Raw genomic sequence first — 17,420 nt, forward strand, 5'->3', positions numbered from 1 at the left:
GGCAACATAATACAAATCACACTATAAAAAGATAAAACAGTAATACAATATATCAATTAAAACAAAAATACAGGATAAAAAATTGCATTTAAAACACATAAATGGTAAAATCGTAATAAAAACAGGATAGATGATTAAAAACCCTCTGGGGCTGATTAATTAAGTAGATATGATATCAAGGTGCTACAACTGTGTAACGTAAAAGACACCAGCGAGACATGATTATTGCACTCATGGTTCTGTCAGAAATATTAAAAATTAACTCTGTATTTTTAATTACAAAAATGTGAGTCTAGCACTGAAAGGATTAAATCAGCTAGTGTCACTCTGAGGAGAGTGAGTAGGCCAAACGTGTTAGAGTTAGTGGGTCAAAGCTAGTGTCATTCTGAGGAATGTGAGAATGCCTCAGTGTATGAAGAAAGCCTAGTGTGATGAAGTCTCAGTGATAACATTGTGTGTATGTTTTTGTTCTTTTATCACTTTTGGCTACTGGTGCTGAGTCACACTGCTGCTAATAAGCTTTTTTTTCCGTGTTAGGAGCGACTTGAGAAACTGCAAGTCGCTTCTGGAGTGAGAGAATTGGTCGTCTGCAAGGACGTTGCCCAGGGGATGCCCGGATGTTTTGATGTTTTTACCATCCTTGTGGGAGGCTTCTCTCATGTCCCCACATGGAGCTGGAGCTTATACAGGGAGCCCATCCGCACTCTCCCCGGGTGGGATTCGAACCTGGCAACTTGCAGATCAGCAGCCCAACCTTCAAGTCACAAGGCTTTAACCCACTACTCCATCGGGGGCTTGTTAATAAGTTTTTCTGCTATATATTTATGAGGAGGATCTTTTCTTAATAAACCCACTTGCCCAGCAGATTCCCTGTAGGCATTTGTTTGGACACTGTGGCAAGCTGGATGTGACATGGCATCAAAGGTCATTGTATGTTCTTAACTCATCTCACAGTTGTAAGGATAAAATGAGTGAAAGGCAGAACAAATACATGCACCACCTTAAAATCAGCAGCATGCACCAATTTTAGCCCAGGTCACCCACGGAGCCAGCCAGCTCCCATCACATGACACTGGCATGGCTCTGTGGGTGAAGGAGAGCGGAGCCGGCGCATGCTGCCACCAGGGCAACTAGGGTCATGTGAAATGCATTAGAAAGGATAGTTTAAATACTTACGTTTAGGATCTTGTGTAGTATGTCATACACATACATTATTTAAAATGCATCTCTGGACACAGATTTGTCTTATCCTTCAGGCTGCTCTAATCTCCGGCATATAAACACTGACTAGGGCAGGGCGTGAAAATTGTTCCCCTTTTTACTCCCTCCTCCCTATTTTCCTGATATGGGTAGCTCTGGCTTTGTAAAGAAGCAAAGTGTTGATGGGCATTTTGAAGTGTGAATTGAAGGAAAGTTACATACTCTTCAACTGTCCTGATTTGGCACAGGCAGTCCTGCTTAATCCTGTCGCTCCACTTTATCAGTTGCCCCAGATTCTTTCTCTCCTTCTACCTTCTCCTTTTGTCCATGATTTTCTTCATTTGATTCAAAGTACAAAAGCTGTTTGCACAATTAATTCAGTGGTGGGAGAGACTGGGAGGAGCAGAGTCTTATCCTTCCCAATAGGCTTAGGCAAAAACAATCTGTTGTGGCCTCTTCTTAACTCTAAACTGGGCCCAATCTGAAAAGATCTGGAAAAACAATTACCGAAATTCTGCATAGTTGAGTTGAGACAGGTTTGCCAAATCTCACAGCCTGGTTTTAATTCTCAAAATTTCAGGATGAGAGCACACTGGACAAAAGGATGTGCACATGGACGCTTTCCTTGTTAGATTCGGTAGTTGTTACTTGAAAATGGTATTCTGTGCAGGTATGGGTGATCATTAATATTTTCTGCTTAATGTCATCACCATGTTTAATGATATCATCCTGTGATGCCGCAAGGGGACATCTGTAGGTCCCAGGATTTGGTGTTGAAATCCCTGCTCAGTTATGCAAACTCACTGGGTGATCTTGGACATATCTCACATTCTCGGCTTCAGAGGAAAACAATGGCAAAATCCCTTTCAACAAATCTTGCCAAGGAAACCCTGTGATAGCTTCAACTTAAGGTTGTCACAAATTGAAAACGACTTGAAAGTACATAACAATAACAACAACAACTCTGGAATAACTGGGTTGTGAACTTCCCAAGGAAGCAATCACAGTTGAAAGTGAAAGTGTAGTAACAAGATTACCATTGTTCTCTTCAAACAACAGGCCTTGGGGAGAACATGTGAGATAGATGAAGACTGGTCTAAAGCAGCATCCAGCTGGGAAAAGCTCACGCCATCAAAAAGATGTGTGTGTGTGTGTGTGTGTGTGTGTTTGAGTCTTGGCCTGCAACTTCTGTTCCTTAACCCAGGGAAATGTTTTTGAGATGGGGAGAACTCTTCTGTTTTTGTTGGTGTTACTGAGTACTTTAAAGTCATTTCTGATTAAGGGGGACACTAAGACAAATCTGTTGTGGGGTTTTCTTGGAAAGATTTTTCTCAGAAGGGTTTTGTTATTGCTGTTCTCTAAGACTGAGGCCCCTTCTACTCTTCCATATAAAATCCAGATTATCTGCTTGGAACTCATATAATCCAGTTCAAAGCAGATAATGTGGATTATCTACTTTGACAATCTTGATAATATGGCAGTGTAGAAGGAGTCTTAGTTTTTTAAAGACTGAGACTCTGTATAAATAATGTCTTAACTGCATCTTGTTATTTCAAATGTTGTAGGCCATCTTGGATACAATCAAACAAATAAAGAAATTGTGCACGGTTGACCTGTGTGCCTGCTCCATGTGTTGTCCAGGTGCTCAAATTCTTCATGGGCAGTTTCCCGTTCCCTCCTCTCCCAGCTTCTTATAGGTCTTTATTTATTTGGTTACATATATTTAGTTACATACTTGAAACATTTATTTTTGCTCCTAGAGCAGCTGTTGAAGTAGGAAGAAACAGGAAAGAAAACAAAGGGTGAACCTGCACTGTGCAATCAATGCAGTTTAGTGCCACTTTAACTACCAGGGCTCAATGCTGTGGAATCCTGGGAAATGTAGTTTGATGAGGCACTGACAGTCTTTGACAGAGAAAACTAAAGACCTTGTCAAACTACAACTCCCATGATTACATAGCACTGAGCGACAGCATTTAAAGTGGTGTCAAGCTGTATTACTTGTACAGTATAGACCAGGCATGGGCAAACTTTGGCCCTCCAGGTGGTTTGGACTTCAACTACCACAATTCCTGACAGCCTGCTGGCTGTTAGAAATTGTGGGAGTTAAAGTCCAAAACACCTGGAGGGCTGAAGTTTGCCCATGCTTGGTTTAGACGCACCCAAAGCTTAAAATGAAAATGCAGATATATACCTGGACGTATGAGTGAAGAATGCTTTATAGAAGATTGTCCTCTATAAAGCAGGGCACTGGACCATCCTAGTGTTCTCAGGCATCACTATAGGACCAATGCTGGGACCTATAGGTTTGATGGTCTAGATACTTACAAATTAGACAGGCAATAAAGATGGGCTAAGCCAAACATACATGACCTTGGAGGAGTCTATAGACAACGCCGGCTCTTCAGCTTAGAAATGGAGATGAGCACCAACCCCCATAGTTGGACATGACTAGACTTAATGTCAGGGGAAAACCTTCAACCTTAAACCAAACATGGGGATCACACATCCCTAAAGATGTGGTTGTATGGCAACTCTAGCTGCAAGTTGTAATTCCTGCCTCTAGCTCAGAGGTCCCCAAACTAAGGCCCGGGGGCCAGATGCGGCCCTCCAAGGTCATTTACCTGGCCCCCGCCCTCATTTATAATATAATATTTTATATCAGTTTTAATAATATAATATATTATGTATACATATGATATTGATAATATTGTCATGTTATACAATGTAATACTAATAATAATACCATATAATAATATTAATTACATGTTATATATTACATATAATATTACAGTATAGTGGTATAATTCAATATAGTAATATATAATGCTAATATTGTGCTATGCTAATAATATAATATATTGTATATACATACAGCTGCTCTGAGTCCCCTTCAGGGTGAGAAGGGCGGGATATAAATGTAGTAAATAAATGTAGTAAATGAATAAATAAATCATTTTAGACTTAGGCTTGCCCAAAGTCTGAAATGACTTGAAGACACACAACAACAACAACAATCCTAATTAACCTGACTATCTCATTGGGCAGAAGCAGGCCCACACCTTCCATTGAAATCCTGATAGGTTTATGTTGGTTAAAATTGTTTTCATTTTTAAATATTGTATTGTTCTTTCATTGTTGTTGTTATTTTGCACTACAAATAAGACATGTGCAGTGTGCATAGGGATTTGTTCGTATTTCTTTTTCAAATGATAATTCGGCCCCTCCACAGTCTGAAGGATTGTAGACCGGCCCCCTGCTTAAAAAGTTTGAGGACCCCTGCTCTAGCTAATCCAATTTTATCTTGAGTAGACTCACTAAAATGAATTGGTGTCATAACTCACTTCCGTTAATAAGTCATAACTAACTTGCTTTAAATAACCCTAACGTAATTGTAAATAAGATAGTCATAACTAGCTTGATTTATGTTGGCCCACTCAAGAATTAATAACGTTGGATTCAGCCCAGATACACGAAACAATATATTAAATCTGTATTGTCTCGTTTCCCCCTTAGTAGCCTTTCGGCTATTTTCATTAACCAAATAGATTTTTCAATTTAAAACTCAGCACTGCTAAAAAGTATAGAATGAACCTCCTTTGGGATGCTGAATCATTCATTCCTGAGAGGTTCCCCTGATAAAAAACATCACAAGATTCACGATACTGTGAAACTTTGGGTTATCTTCCTTTTTGTCGTTTTGCTGCTCTCCAAATAAGCCTGGAGGGAAAACCCAGAGTTTGTTTTCACTAAGCTCAAAATAGATTCTGATGAAGACAAACCTCTTTTGGCCTGCACAAACCAGCCAAGAGAAAGTAAGCAGGCATGAAAATTACTTTCTTTTTTAGCTCCGTCTGTATCACCACTCAAGGAATAAAAGTAATTAAACATCTTATTCCACCCTGCCAAAGTATCCATGATAGGCTGGTAGAGTCCAGGACACAAATAGCTTGTTAGCTTGTTTATTGGATTTATATCTGGACTTTGTCTCCCAAATGGCACTCAGGGTGGTTCATAATAGCATTGAATAGAAAGTACGGTACAACCAAAATAAAAGGTCCAATGTTAGAACAGAACGAAAAGTACAGTTTATAGTGCAATGGGAATAAATGTGGTCCTCCATCTCCCAGCAGCCTAAGCCAGCATAGCCAATGGGAATACGGGGAGTTGGAGTCCAACAGCATCTGTATGATGCTAATTCCTGACTGAAGGTGTCCAACTAAATAACAAGGATGATGGAAGAGAAAAAGGACTTTCTCCCTTGCTGTCTGGGCTGTCATTAACTGCCACCAAGTCAACTTTGTGAGGATTGGTAAAAGAGGCACCATGATGTGGTGAGTTGGCTAGAAAGGGCATGTGTCGACAACTGATTGGCTGAGCCAGTCAGGAGCCAGAATTCTGATTGGCTGCTGTCTCTAGCTTAGTGCGGAGACAAATGGTTTTAACTGCCACTTTCACCTCAGAGAGGGAGGAGAGCAGCTGACTTGAAATGGTCAGGAAGGAAATTGCTGCCATACTCTTCGAAGCCTGATTATTTATAAGGAAAATGAGTCATACTTAAAGACTGTTTAAAGGGACTGTTTATTCCCTATGTGTGAATTCAGAAAGACTGCTATATATATTGTTTCCCTGTTTGAACTTTTGAACGGAAGTAAAGATACTATTACTTGTTACACAAGCCTGAGTGACATTTTATTATACTGCATGGTTTTTCTTGATTCAGAAACTATGTTAAAGCTTCTATTTATTTATATCTACAAACCCCAGCAGGTGTCCAACTAAATAACAAGGATGATGTAGGAGAAAAGGGGCTTTCCCCCTTCCTTTCTGGGATGTCATTAACTGCCACCAAGTCAACTTTGACGAATGGTGACCCTATGAATGAGCCTCAGTCATTAACAGCCCTCCTCAGGTCTTGCAAACTCTACGTTGTGACTTTCTCAAATCTGTCCACCTTTAATGCAGACTCTCCTTTTTCACCCTCTTTTTCAAATTTACCAAGCAATATCCCATTTCCCAGTGAGTAATTTAGTCATTTTGGTTTTTGAGATGAAATCTGGCTTTACTTAGCCTCAGGCTCATTCGTTGGTTCCTTTGGCCAGCATCTCTTGAGCCACATTTCAAATGAGCACATTCTGGTCCTCTGGCTTCAAACAACAATAAGACCCTGAGCCATTTTATGTTTCTTATATTAAGGATGTGCAATAAACAAGTAAGACAACTAAATCACAAGCATATGGCTGAGTCCGTCTGGTTGTTTAAACTCAGAATTTACACTATTCTATTACGTGAACTGGTTTTCCCCCCAAACAAATGTGATCAGAACAGTTGCTTTACAAACCTTTAAAATATGCAGAATTTGATGGTAATCTGGTTATAGAACTCAAGAGCCTGATTTAACTGTCCATCTCAACTTGAACAGACCTCTTGAATTATTACAAGTTAGATACATGTTGATTTTTGTGTTGTTGTGTGCCTTTAAGTTGTTTCTGATTTATAGAGACCATAAGTTTTATTTTTATGTTATCTATGTAATTTATTGTATTCTGTTCATGTGTTTTGGCTTCTGTTCATGTGTTTTTGACTTTGCTGTACTCTGCCTCGAGCCATCAGGAGAGGTGGGTAATAAATAAATATTATTATTATTATTACAGTAGAGTCTCACTTATCCAACATAAACGAGCTGGCAGAACGTTGGATAAGCAAATATGTTGGATAATAAGGAGGGATTAAGGAAAAGCCTATTAAACATCAAATTAGGTTATGATTTTATAAATTAAGCACCAAAACATCATGTTATACAACAAATTTGACATAAAAAGTAGTTCAATACGTAGTAATGTTATGTTGTAATTACTGTATTTACAAATTTAGCACCAAAATATCATGATATATTGAAAACACTGACTACAAAAATGTGTTGGATAATCCAGAACGTTGGATAAGCGAGTGTTGGATAAGTGAGACTCTACTGTATTATTATTATTATTATTATTATTATTATTATTATTATTATTTGATTCTATCATTAGATTAGATCCACAGTAGTATCTTACCTGTGAAGTCTTAAAAGATATATTAACCAATATTATTTTGCAAAGGTTGAATGTGTTTATATTATTTTGGTTGCCAAATTCAATTGATGTTTAAATAGTGGAGACTATTACAGTCTGGAAGATACTACTGTGGATTATAACAGTTGACTATACTTATTATTTTCATTATTGTTGTTAACTCTCAGGTAATATTGTATGTATATAGTGCTCTGAATTACATAGTGCAACATATGTTTTGAAACTTTATAGTATTCGCTTATCCTTTTTACATAGGAGGAAGATAGCTCTATACTCAGAGAGGCCTGACTATTTCTATGGCCTTTGCAAGATGCTCTAATATACACATCTCTTTTTATGTTTTGAACCTTTATAGTGTTTGTTTATCTCTTCGACACTGCCCCTTCTACACTGCCATATAATCCAGATTATCTGCTTTGAACTGGATTATATGAGTCTACACTGCCATATAACCCAGTTCAAAGCAGATAATCTGGATTTTATATGGCAGGGTAGAAGGGGCCTGAGTGATCTTGGGCAAGTCACTTAATGGGTGACTTACCATCTTGGTAAGAAGTTGCTAGAAGTTGGAGGTGACTTGATGACATGTGAAGGCACACAGCAAACAATAAACACCGAATCAACAAGTCTGCTGCAGTTGGAATTAAAATTATGAGTACATCAAGATCCTCCTGAAGACTATTTGCCGAGCCATGGGCAGTTTTCTATCCTTTAAAATCCAATTTACTAAATGTGTATCTGCTCTAAGTCTTTTTATTGCACCATTCCTGCCCTTTCATGCCATGGAAAACTAACTCTGTGCAAAAATGCATGTACTATTATCAACCAATGATGTGCTACAAACATTAAAGGAGAAAGGTCAGGTTTTCCCCAGCAACAGTGACCTGGCAAACAAATGTGATTAAATTCACATCTGGTTTCACTTATACTTTCATTCCTCTCAAATATAGTCCATCCAGCATTTAAATTAAGTTTATGGAACTTGACTTGGGAGTGAAGAATGGGTGGGAAGAAGGTAGAATGGGAAATCTGCTGCAGGCTGGTCCTTTAGGATTTATTTTACAATCATTCCTTTTTCAGGCACCTGGTAAATGATGCAATGAAATTCAGCTTTGAAGGCCAAAAATAAAACATAAACCCAAAGCAAGCTGTTAAAAAACCTGAGTTGGCAGAGTAAACAAAAAAGAACAACTAATAATAATGATGACTCTTAACAGTCTAACAAACCCACAAAAAACCTCAAATTCATGAGCTTTTTAAGACAGTTGTAAATTATGTTCATTTCTGTTTTATATTCCGTCCTGGCTTAGAAAAGTATACAAGATAAAAATGTGTGACAAAGTATATTGAAAGAGATACATATACTGGTCCGTTGAATACAATAAAAAACTGAATTGCACACAGACATACAATAAGGATGCTAACAAAATTCTTGCCAATATTAAGAGAAGGGGAAAATAATCTTCAAAGATGACTTGGGTCCTTTCATGGTTAAGAATTTTGAAAGTCCAAAAAACAAACAACAGGCCAGAGCCTTTAGGAGAAAGAATTGAGGGATCATCACCTTGAGAAATAGGGAAGTCCTCCCTTGAGACAAAGCATGAGGCATGGCAGTCACTGGAAAGACAACAAGGGCTTGTGGCTTCTTGAAGAAGGGTTTGTCTGTGAAGAAATATCTTTGTGAATAAAGGTCTTTGTATGAAGAAGAATTAATATATGTGTTGTCAAAGGCTTTCATGGCCAGAATCACTGGGCTGCTGTGAGTTTTCCAGGCTATGGCCATGTTCCAGAAGTATTCTCTCCTAATGTTTCACCCACATCAATGGCAGGCATCCTCAGAGGTTGTGAGGTCTGTTGGAAACTAAAAAGGGATGTTTAGGGTGGGAGAATGAACTCATGTCTGTTTGGGACAGGTGTGCATGTTGCAACTAACCCCCTTGATTAGCATGTGAATAGCCTTGTAACTTCAAGGCCTGGGTGCTTCCTGCCTGGGGGACTCCTTTGTTGGGGAGTTCCAGACATGAAACAATCAGAACAAGCTAATCGCCTCCCAACAAAGGAGTCCCCCAGGCAGGAAGCAGCCAGGCCTGATAATAATAATAATTCTTTATTTTTGTACCCCGCCTCTATCTCTCCAAAGGGACTCGAGACGGCTTACATGGGGCCAAGCCCGGGTAAAAACAGCAAACAAAATAAAACACATCAAAATACAGATACAAATATAAAAAAAAATTACACATTAACATAGTAAACATTTAAGATAGTAACCATAGTAAAACATAAATTTGGCATCCTAGTAAAAGTAATAAAAACAAACTGGGCAAAGTGCATCAAGTGAGTATTGGGCCGGGCTGTGGCTCAGCTGGCTAGTAACCAGCTGCAATAAATCACTACTGACTGAGAGGTCATGAGTTCGAAGCCCGGATCGGCTTAAGCCCCCAACCATTAAATAGCCCGGCTTGCTGTTTACCTAAGCAGCCCAAAAGACAGTTGCATCTGTCAAGTAGGAAATTTAGGTACGCTTTATGTGGGAGGCTAATTTAACTAATGTACAACACCATAAAACTGCCAGCAACACATGGAAAGGAATGAGGAAGTACAGCACTCAATGTCACTTGTGGATGATGAAGCAACAGCTCCCCCTGTGGCCAGAATTGAGCATACCTTCATGAAGCTGGAAAATTTTAAAATTGCCTCTGTGTGTGTCTATACTGTATGTTGTTTGTCTGATGGCATTGAACGTTTGCCATATATATGTTCATTGTAATCCACCCTTAGTCCCCTTCAGGGTGAGAAGGGCGGAATATAAGTACTATAAATAAATAAATAATTGTAAACACGAGGTTAGTTCGCTAAGTGCTACAATCAATGAGAGAGCAACTTGGAGCTGCAAGACTATTCAATGCTAATCAAGGTGGTCAATTGCAACATGCACACCTGCCTGAAACACACAAGAGTTCTTTCTCCCACCCTGACCTTAAAAAAATTAAAGATAAACATTAAGAGAAAACAGACCCATATAGTAGAACACTTCACTGGGATGTATTCAATACAGCTAATAAGTGATAATGTCTCTCAGTAATCAACAGAGGCAGGAGCTAATATGAATAGACTGAATAATAATTATGATCAATAGGGAAATACCAGCTTTCAATATCAGGGCCTCACTGGGCATTATGTTGGCCTGCCCTTAGCTCCATTCCTTCAAAGTATTTCAGATTACAACTCATATGATCCCTTACCACTGAATTTAGCTGCACCTATAATATAGAATTAGGAGCCCCGGTGGAGCAGTGTGTTAAAGCACTGAGCTGCTGAACTTGCAGACCAAAAGGTCCCAGGTTCAAATCCCGGGAGCGGCATGAACAGCCGCTGTTAGCTCCAGCTCCTGCCAACCTAGCAGTTCGAAAACATGCCAATGTGAGTAGATCAATAGGTATTGCTCCGGCGGGAACGTAACGGCGCTGCATGCAGTCGTGCCGGCCACATGACCTTGGAGGTGTCTATGGACAACGCCGGCTCTTCGGCTTAGAAATGGAGATGAGCACCAACCCCCAGAGTCAGACATGACTGGACTTAACGTCAGGGGAAACCTTTACCTTTATAATATAGAATCAATGCAGTTCGACTGCCATGGCTCAATGCTATGGAACCCTGGCAGCTGCATGTTTGCAACATCTTCCCTGTCAAATAGAGCTGAAGCTGTAACAAACTACAAATCCTAGGATTCCATAGCATTGAGCCAAGGTAGATAAGGTGGTGTCAATTATTTTTTAATTGGAGAATTTGTACCCTGCTCCTCAGCTACAAAGGCACTCAGAGCGGCTTACAAAATGTTAATTTGCCCTCAGGCTTACAATGTATGTAAGATCAATAATTATTACACAAATATTGCATAAGACAGGATGTTACTGTGTCTTGCTGGCTGCCTCCCTCACACGCTGTGAACAGTGGAACAGCATTAATTCGACAGTGCAGATGCATCCCTTGCTGACTAGGATTGATGGAAGGTGCAATCCATCCACACAAAATTCATTTATGTTTCCTATACTCCTCATACATGTAGCCTACAGGTAATATCATACAAAATTCTTCATTAATTTTGTGCATGAAATAAATCTGTGGACACTGAACTCTCAGAAAGCAGAAACGACCCTCCTGTGGACAATTTTGGGAATTCTAGACAAGGGAAACTCAATCCGTATCTAACTTCAGGGATGAATATATGTGGAGCTTGTTTCCAAAACGTGACAAATACATCTAAATAAATTTTACAGGAGTAAAAAAAAACCAACCCCCCCCAAAAAAACCCCCACACACAATGTGCTAAGGATATGCATCTATCTATCTTCTATACATACAATAAAAGGGAAAATCTGTATGTATGTATGTGGCGGAGGTGTCTATTTACACAGAGAGCCTCCGCCCTCCACAAATTGCTTTAACCCATAGTGCTGAGGAATTGTCCATACAGGCGGGGTTTGGGGTGATTGTCCTTGGCATATGGGAGTTGTAGCTTACTCTTATCCAGAGAGCCCTGAACCCAGTTGACAACGGATCTGGACCAAACTTGGCATACAGAACCAACATGGCAAACTGCATACTGGCAGGGTTAGGGGTGATTGTCCTTGGCATATGGGAGTTGTAGTTCACTTTTATCCAGAGAGCCCTGAACCCAGTTGACAACAGATCTGGACCAAACTTCGTAACTTTAAGGTTGGGTTGCTGACCAGGAAAGCTGCCAGGTTCGAATCCCACCCGGGGAGAGCGCGGATGAGTTTCCTCTATCAGCTCCAGCTCCATGCGGAGACATGAGAGAAGCCTCCCACAAGGATGGTAAAAACATCAAAACACCTGGGCAACGTCATTGCAGACGGCCAGAAGTGAACCAAGTTGCTCCTGACAGGAAAAAAGAAAAGCTGGCATCTCAAGAGGTTGTGAGGTATATATAAACTCCACATTCCTACATCTCTCTCTCTCTCAAGCAATAAATTAACTGGCTTCCCAGTGACAAAGGGCTCTTGCCACACCCTGGACTCTACACAGATATATATTCTTTCCTTTCCTTACTTAGTTTATCCATACCTCACAACCTCTGAGGATTTTTTTTTCGTGTCAGGAGTAACCGGAGTTGCTTCTGGAGTGAGAGAATTGGCCGTCTGCAAGGACGTTGCCCAGGGGACGCCCGGATGTTTTGATGTTTTTACCATCCTTGTGGGAGGCTTCTCTCATGTCCCCGCATGGAGCTGGAGCTGATAGAGGGAGCTCATCCACACTCTCCCCGGGTGGGATTCGAACCTGGCAGCCTTCAGGTCAGCAACCCAACCTTCAAGTCACTTAGTCCACTACGCCATCTGGGGGCTCCTTACCTCTGAGGATGCCTGCCATAGATGTGGGCGAAACGTCAGGAGAGAATACTTCTGGAACATGGCCACACAGCCCGAAAGACATACAACAACCCAATAAAGTTCTGCTGAAAGATTCCCCCCGATGTGGGAAGAGGGAGAGGCACCGCTTCACCCCTCCCCTCCCTCCTTCCGCCCTCGTTTTCGGGACACTTTTAGAGAGGGAGGGGGGCATGAATCACGGAGCATGCGCAGTGGGGAAGGAGGGAGGGATGGCGAGGGGAGGCGGCTGCTGTTTATTTGCCGCTGGCCCGGCGGAGCAGCGCGGGAGGAGGAGGAGGAGGGAGAGGCTCGTGCCTCCCTTCGGGCGCGATGCGGGCGCCGAGCAGAGCAAAGCCGCCGCCGCTGCTGCTCTCGGAGGCTCCCCGGCTGCTTCTGCTGCTGTGGGCATGTCCAGGCGAAGAAAGAGGAGGAGGAGGCGGCGAGGAGGAAGGCGAGGGCGACGGCAGGTAGCCCCAGCAGGAGCAGAAGCAGCAGCAGCAGCGTCAGGCTGAGCATGGCAGCGGCGTTGGGGAAGCGGGGCAGCCGGGATGCCCGGCTCTCTTGCCCGCAGCAGCGCCTTCCTCCTCCTCCTCCTCCTCCTCCTTGGGGGCGTGCGCGGGCTCTGGGGGCGCTGGTGGCGGCGGGCGCCTCGGCGCTGTGCTACTGGGGCGCCCTGGGCGGAGAGTTCGTGCACGACGACGTCTGGGCCATCCTCCACAACCGGGACGTGCGGCCGGGCGCCCCGCTCAGCGCTGCCTTCGCCGACGACTTCTGGGGCAAAGGCATGGGCGAGAACACCAGCCACAAGTCCTACCGCCCGCTCTGCGTCCTCACCTTCAGGTCAGCACTCTGCACATGCCCCGGAGGGGGAGAGAGAGAGAGAGAGTTGGGAACTCTTGACACAGGCACGGGTAAATTTGGGTCTTTCAGGTGTTTTGGACTTCAACTCCCACCCTTCCTAACAGCCTCAGGCCCCTTCCTTTTCCCCCTCAGCCGCTTAAGCGGCTGAGGGGGAAAAGGAAAGGACCTGAGGCTGTTAGGAAGGGTGGGAGTTGAAGTCCAAAACACCTGGAGGACCCAAGTTGCCCCATTCCTCCCTTAACCCCTTGCAGCTGTCTTCTGCACATGCACAGAGACAGCTTTCCATCTCGCCAAGGAAGCTCAGCCCAGTACTGAAAGTTCTGGGAAACTCACTGACCTTCTTGGCATCTCAAACTGAGAGAGAAAGAAATTCACCTCACCTGACTCAGAGGCGCTCTGCACATGCTCAAGGGGAGCCAGGATATTTACATCCCATGTGGATTAGAGAATTATTAGTAATAATATTGATTTACAACATTTATACCCCGCCCTTCTCACCCGAGCGGACTCAGGGCGGCTTACAAAAATGGGCAAAATTTAATGTCCACAAATGCAATCCTAAAAGCAAAACAATATATACAATAGAGTCTCACCTATCCAAGCTAAACAGGCCAGCAGAAGCTTGGATAAGCGAATATCTTGGACAATAAGGAGGGATTAAGGAAAAGCCTATTAAACATCAAATTAGGTTATGATTTTACAAATTTGGAGCCCCGGTGGCGAAGTGTGTTAAAGCACTGAGCGGCTGAACTTACAGACCAAAAGGTCCCAGGTTCAAACCCCGGGAGTGGCGGGAGCGGTCGCTGTTAGCTCCAGCTCCTGCCAACCTAGCAGTTCGAAAACATGCCAATGTGAGTAGATCAATAGGTACCGCTCCATGCAGTCATGCCGGCCACATGACCTTGGAGGTGTCTACGGCCAACGCCGGCTCTTCAGCTTAGAAATGGAGATGAGCACCAACCCCCAGAGTCAGACATGACTGGTCTTAACGTCAGGGGAAAACCTTTACCTTACCTTTACAAATTAAGCACCAAAACATCATGTTATACAACAAATTTGACAGAAAAGTAGTTCAATACGCAGTAATGTTATGTTGTAATTACTGTATTTATGAATTCAGCACCAAAATATCACGATATGTTGAAAACATTGACTACAAAAATGGTTTGGATAATCCAGAAACTTGGATAAGCAAGGCTTGGATAAGTGAGACTCTACTGTATATAGATCCATTAATAACATTGTTAAAACACATTATAAAAACCTTAAAAACATATGTATAATTAATTCCATTCATCCAAGATCCTCATAATAATTTTATTTTTATACCCTGCCACCATCTCCCCGAAGGGCTTACCTGTGGGACTAAGCCCAAAGCATACAACAAGATTATCAACTAAAATGCAGTTATTATGTTTTTAACAAATAACAGACTAATTAAACAGTTCAAACAGTAGGGCATAAAACATCATTAAAATGTATCAAAACCAAACCTTAGGAATGAGGAATGTGGTGGGGATAATCAGAATTATAGAGGGATGGGAATGGGCCTGTGCAAAAAGCAGATTATTGGACCAGGGCTGGGGGTAAAGTGCTGAGCACAATCTGCCTAACCTAGGGCCCTACCACATCCATATAACCCAGAACATCAAGGTAGAATAACCCACAATATCCTCTTTGAATTAGGTTAAATGAGTCCACATTGCCATATATTCCAGTTCAAAGCAGATAATGTGGGATTTTATTCAGATTTTATTCAGTTGTATGGAAGGGGCTGTAGAGGCACTCTGCACACGCCCCAGAGTAGGCATGGGCAAACTTCGGCCCTCCAGGTGTTTTGGACTTCAACTCCCACCCTTCCTAACAGCCTCAGGCCCTTTCCTTTTCCCCACAGCTGCTTAAGCTAAGGCAGAAAATCCAACAATATCTGCTTTGAACTGGGCCCTTCCACATAGCCATATAACCCAGAACATCAAGGTAGAAAATCCAACAATATCTGCTTTGAACTGGGTTATCTGAGTCCACATTATCATACATTCCAGATCAAACAGAAAATGCGGGATTTTGTTTAGCTCTGTGGAAGGGGCCCCAGAGGCACTCTGCACATGCCCTGGAGGGAGGCAGTTTTATCATCAAAGTAGCCTAGCTAGCAAGCACCCACACTGAAGTTCTGGGAATAGAAATCTCTGGCTCCCTATAGCTGTCCTTACTTGCCTTCCTAGCATCTCTGATGAACTCCTTCCTAGTCACAGATGCTAGAAAGGCATGTTTGATGCACACATACTCTGCACATGCTCTGGAGGCCTGGAAGTTGGAAACTCTGGTTTTTCCTTACTTGCCTTCCTAACACCTCCAACCACTGGGAAGGGTTCAACCCACCTGACTCGGAGGCTGCTGCTTGTGCTCAAGGAGAGCCAAGATACATTTCCAGAGTATGGTCCCATGTGGAGGAAGGGATGCAGGAGGATACAGGACAGGCTTTTGCAAATGCTGACCCCCCACCCCCAAATTTGGAATCTGTGCCAAAGTTTTGCAAACTGCATTCTGCAAAGCCACACAAATTAAACCTAGAAATGTCAAATTTGGGTTTACCACATAACAAACTGCTTCTTTGCTGACTGATCAGTGTGTCTATATAACTAAAGCACAGGACTGAATTTTAAATATTAAAGACACCAAGGCATGAGATAAAAATGGGCAGTATTTCTCTGCCCACATTCTGCAGAAAAGGGGTCAAAATGAGACTTTGCGTTCCAAAATGCCAGATGATGAGAGCAAATTTTGGACACAACTTTCTAGGGAACCTGACATTGTCAGATGTAAGGATGACAGGAAGGGGTCAGGTATGCAGCTATTGTGATTGGACTCAATACAGAATTTGGGTTACATCGCTGGTGCAGACCTGTAAGAGATTTCGCATTGTTTTGCAAGTCATAGCAAAACTTTGACACATTATTGGAATTTTCAATCTACCCGGAGCTATGGTTTGAAGCACCTGTTTTTCAGTTTTATGCTGTTGCAAAACATGCTTTTCTTGTTGTTATTGTTACAAAATTTTACAAGACAGTTACAAAACTTTGATACAGGTTCAGAAGAAATCGGACAATCTGTGTTTACGAGAAACCCCAAGCTGATATATTTGCATCTCATTTTTAGAGCAGTTGCAAAACTTTGGCGCAGGGGTTTCTAAAAAGGCAAGCTGAGAATGAATAAAGTATAGTTATTGCAGTTAGTTGAGGGATATCAGCTTCCTCTTACTGATTACCTGAACCCCTGATGTGTGGACTATAACTCCTATTATTCTCATTGGCACTGTGTGGAGGTGGTGAATACTGTAGGCCTTCTTCTGATGGGTGGGGTGGGGACAGTGTGTGCAGTGGTCATAAATCTTAATGTACTTGTGCTTCTCACAGTTTGGGAATCCGTAACATGTTTTTCCACATCTTCATTTCTGTTCTCCTTTCCCTAATCCTTCTTTGTGCAGTCAGAGTGCCCTTTCCTTTTGCTGCCCAGCCTCGCTCACTAGTTCTCCTTTTTCTTACTGCAGAGGGAGTTGGGAAGTTCACTCTTCTTAATTTACTGTTATAGACCTCTTCCAGCCTCTTGGCGTTTCCTGTGACTTGGGCTAATATCCCTTCTGGATCCCTTTGTTGCTTTTTTATGCTGTCGTTGGCAAAAGTAATACTCCGGCTACATCTAGGATGATTTTTTGGGGTCTAGTGGATGTGGGAAGTGTATATCCCAGCCTCACCTGTGCCTTTTTAAAATGTTATCTCAGTCGATGTGAACCAGGCACCAATTTGACGAATAGTGCTGGGAACTATTGTGAGTGTGTTTCTTGCATTTTGAAGGATTTCTCCCCATTGAAGGGTAGGTGGGTGGGTTCTTAGAGTGCCCT

The 17,420-nt window shown here is 42.2% G+C and overlaps 1 protein-coding gene across 1 annotated transcript in view; it reads left to right on the top strand.

Moving 5' to 3' along the window:
* Positions 1 to 12,901: 12,901 nt before the first annotated feature.
* Positions 12,902 to 17,420, top strand: part of tmtc1 (transmembrane O-mannosyltransferase targeting cadherins 1) — a 203,935-nt gene continuing 199,416 nt past the window's right edge. The window contains exon 1 of the mRNA XM_003220824.4: positions 12,902 to 13,501. Coding sequence (XP_003220872.3) covers positions 13,176 to 13,501 — 326 coding nt within the window. The 5' untranslated portion in view covers positions 12,902 to 13,175. The remainder of the gene's footprint in view (positions 13,502 to 17,420) is intronic.

The sequence above is a fragment of the Anolis carolinensis genome, chromosome 5 (genome assembly GCF_035594765.1).
Source record: "Anolis carolinensis isolate JA03-04 chromosome 5, rAnoCar3.1.pri, whole genome shotgun sequence".
NCBI classification, from domain to species: Eukaryota; Metazoa; Chordata; class Lepidosauria; order Squamata; family Dactyloidae; genus Anolis; species Anolis carolinensis.